General features: G+C 45.4%; 1 protein-coding gene across 1 annotated transcript in view; it reads right to left on the reverse strand.

Moving 5' to 3' along the window:
- Nucleotides 1–222: 222 nt before the first annotated feature.
- Nucleotides 223–1,993, reverse strand: part of LOC119588885 (peroxisomal N(1)-acetyl-spermine/spermidine oxidase-like) — a 3,440-nt gene continuing 1,669 nt past the window's right edge. Inside the window, 7 exon segments of the mRNA XM_037937521.1 lie at nucleotides 223–449; nucleotides 592–721; nucleotides 817–1,004; nucleotides 1,147–1,260; nucleotides 1,474–1,578; nucleotides 1,580–1,690; nucleotides 1,815–1,949. Coding sequence (XP_037793449.1) covers nucleotides 327–449; nucleotides 592–721; nucleotides 817–1,004; nucleotides 1,147–1,260; nucleotides 1,474–1,578; nucleotides 1,580–1,690; nucleotides 1,815–1,949 — 906 coding nt within the window. The 3' untranslated portion in view covers nucleotides 223–326.

Raw genomic sequence — 1,993 nt, forward strand, 5'->3', positions numbered from 1 at the left:
TGAGAAGGATGCCAGGGTCGCCATCCGCTACTAGTGACAGGGACTTAGGTCAACCATACGAGCAATGCAGCACGAGAATGCTAGTACTACGCTGCATGTGTATGTATTTTTCTTGAATGATGAATATCACGGTATCATGGTATTTGATGAAGATAAGAAGTCGATACACTTACTATGCATGAATTTATTTACTGTAAAATTAACAAAATTTTGTGGTTTCACTACCAGGCTAGATATTCTGATATGAGAGCTGAGTACCAGCTAATTTTCACTTGTCCCGCTGTCCAAAAATGTCACAGTCGAAGGATGGCCGTTGCTTGTGTAGGTCAACCACGTGTGGCTTTCCTGTAGGCGATGATCTTCTTGGCTTCTCGCTCACCTGTGTCCATTGCTCCGTCGACGGTGCCGTAGCGTGTGGTGTGGGTGTGCTCACCTGCCCACAGCAGCACCTGCCGGAAAACGAAGCGTTAAGATCTCGAGACCACTCATCAGTGGTTGTTTTTAGTTCTATAGCACTTTTATACTAACTCATAAATCGTCGATTCCAAATGCTCCACAACGAGATAGATACTATAGGACTTTGATACGCACCGGCTTTCCAAACTTTTCTATAGACTGTGCAAGGGGCTGACGGCTATTTCGCATGACAGTGTTGCCTCCTTCTACAGTCACATAGGAATTGTAGGATCCCCTCATCCAGACGTTCTTCTGCCACTGAGTCCTATTGACGGCATTAGGTTATCGAAATTAGTTAAAAATAAAATACCAGAGGAAGATGCTGTTACTATACAAACGTTTTCTTGATAGACAACTTACCTTCTGAAGAAAGTCGGTTCTGGAATTCTTTGGCTCATGACATCAGAAAGGAAGGACACCAGGTGCTGCTTTACTCTATTCTCGTCGAGATTTTCCATCGTCTTGGCATACTCTCCTGGGACGAATGCTTGCAGCATGCTGTCCTGATTATGTATTGTCAGGAATTCCATGATTCCTTTTAGCCAAGACTGCAACAGTAAAATGCAACATTTCAGAGTATCTTCACGGAAACCATTATTTCAGCTATAATTTTCACAATTGTTATATGGATTGATCGGTTAAACTTATTGTGTATAACTCTGTGAATTAAATTGATATACATTAACGTACTCTTTCGCCTAGGATATTGTTGGTGAATATGATGTTGAGGCTGAAGTTTGTATGTCCCCACCATGGGGAATCCCATCCCAGCTGCACCTTGTCCGCGAGTCCAAGCTCCGTTACCTGACCGGTGTCAAACCAGAACGAGTTTCAACACAATGGTTCTTTCCATAACTATTCATAATTCATCAGAAATGACCAGTGCGAAAATATCATATCAGAAAATTAATTTAAGAATATTAATTAAAAGAATTTCCAGGATAATCTACGAAGTATCCTGGCGTGAATTTTACTCTAATGCAGTTATTTATCAGTGAGAGAGGAGCGATGCCTGACCGCCAATGCTTCTCGGTACTTCTGCGGTAGGGCGGGTTCGAAGAGGCTAGCCTGGCGCTCCTTAACGTGGCCGACGGAAGCCGTGACGAGGACGTGGTCGGCCAAGGTAGGAGGCGCCGTCCTGAGTGACCACTAGGACCCGGGCGTCTTCCCCTTGATCCCAGAAAATTTTGCAAACGGGTGAAAACATCTTGATCTTTCCATCTGGAATGGCTTTCTGTAAGAGGACCAGTGGTGAATAGATAATCTCGGAACTTACGAATGAGTTTCAAATCCACCAGAGAAAATCTCAACAACTTAGAAAAACACACGCGCCTGGGTGCAAATTGAAAGATTCTCACTGTAAGATGGTGGACGAGGGCGTCGTACCCCCTGCGCCACTGGTCCCACTGGTCGAAGCCCCAGTCAGTAAAGCGGTCGGCGTCGCGGGCCGACTGGTGCATCCAGTCGTCGAGGCCCGTGTCCTTGTTCACCCACTGGAGGAGGCGCGGCGGGAGTAGTAATTTTAGCATCGATAAGG

Source organism: Penaeus monodon, chromosome 24 (genome assembly GCF_015228065.2).
Source record: "Penaeus monodon isolate SGIC_2016 chromosome 24, NSTDA_Pmon_1, whole genome shotgun sequence".
In the NCBI taxonomy this organism is placed as follows: domain Eukaryota; kingdom Metazoa; phylum Arthropoda; class Malacostraca; order Decapoda; family Penaeidae; genus Penaeus; species Penaeus monodon.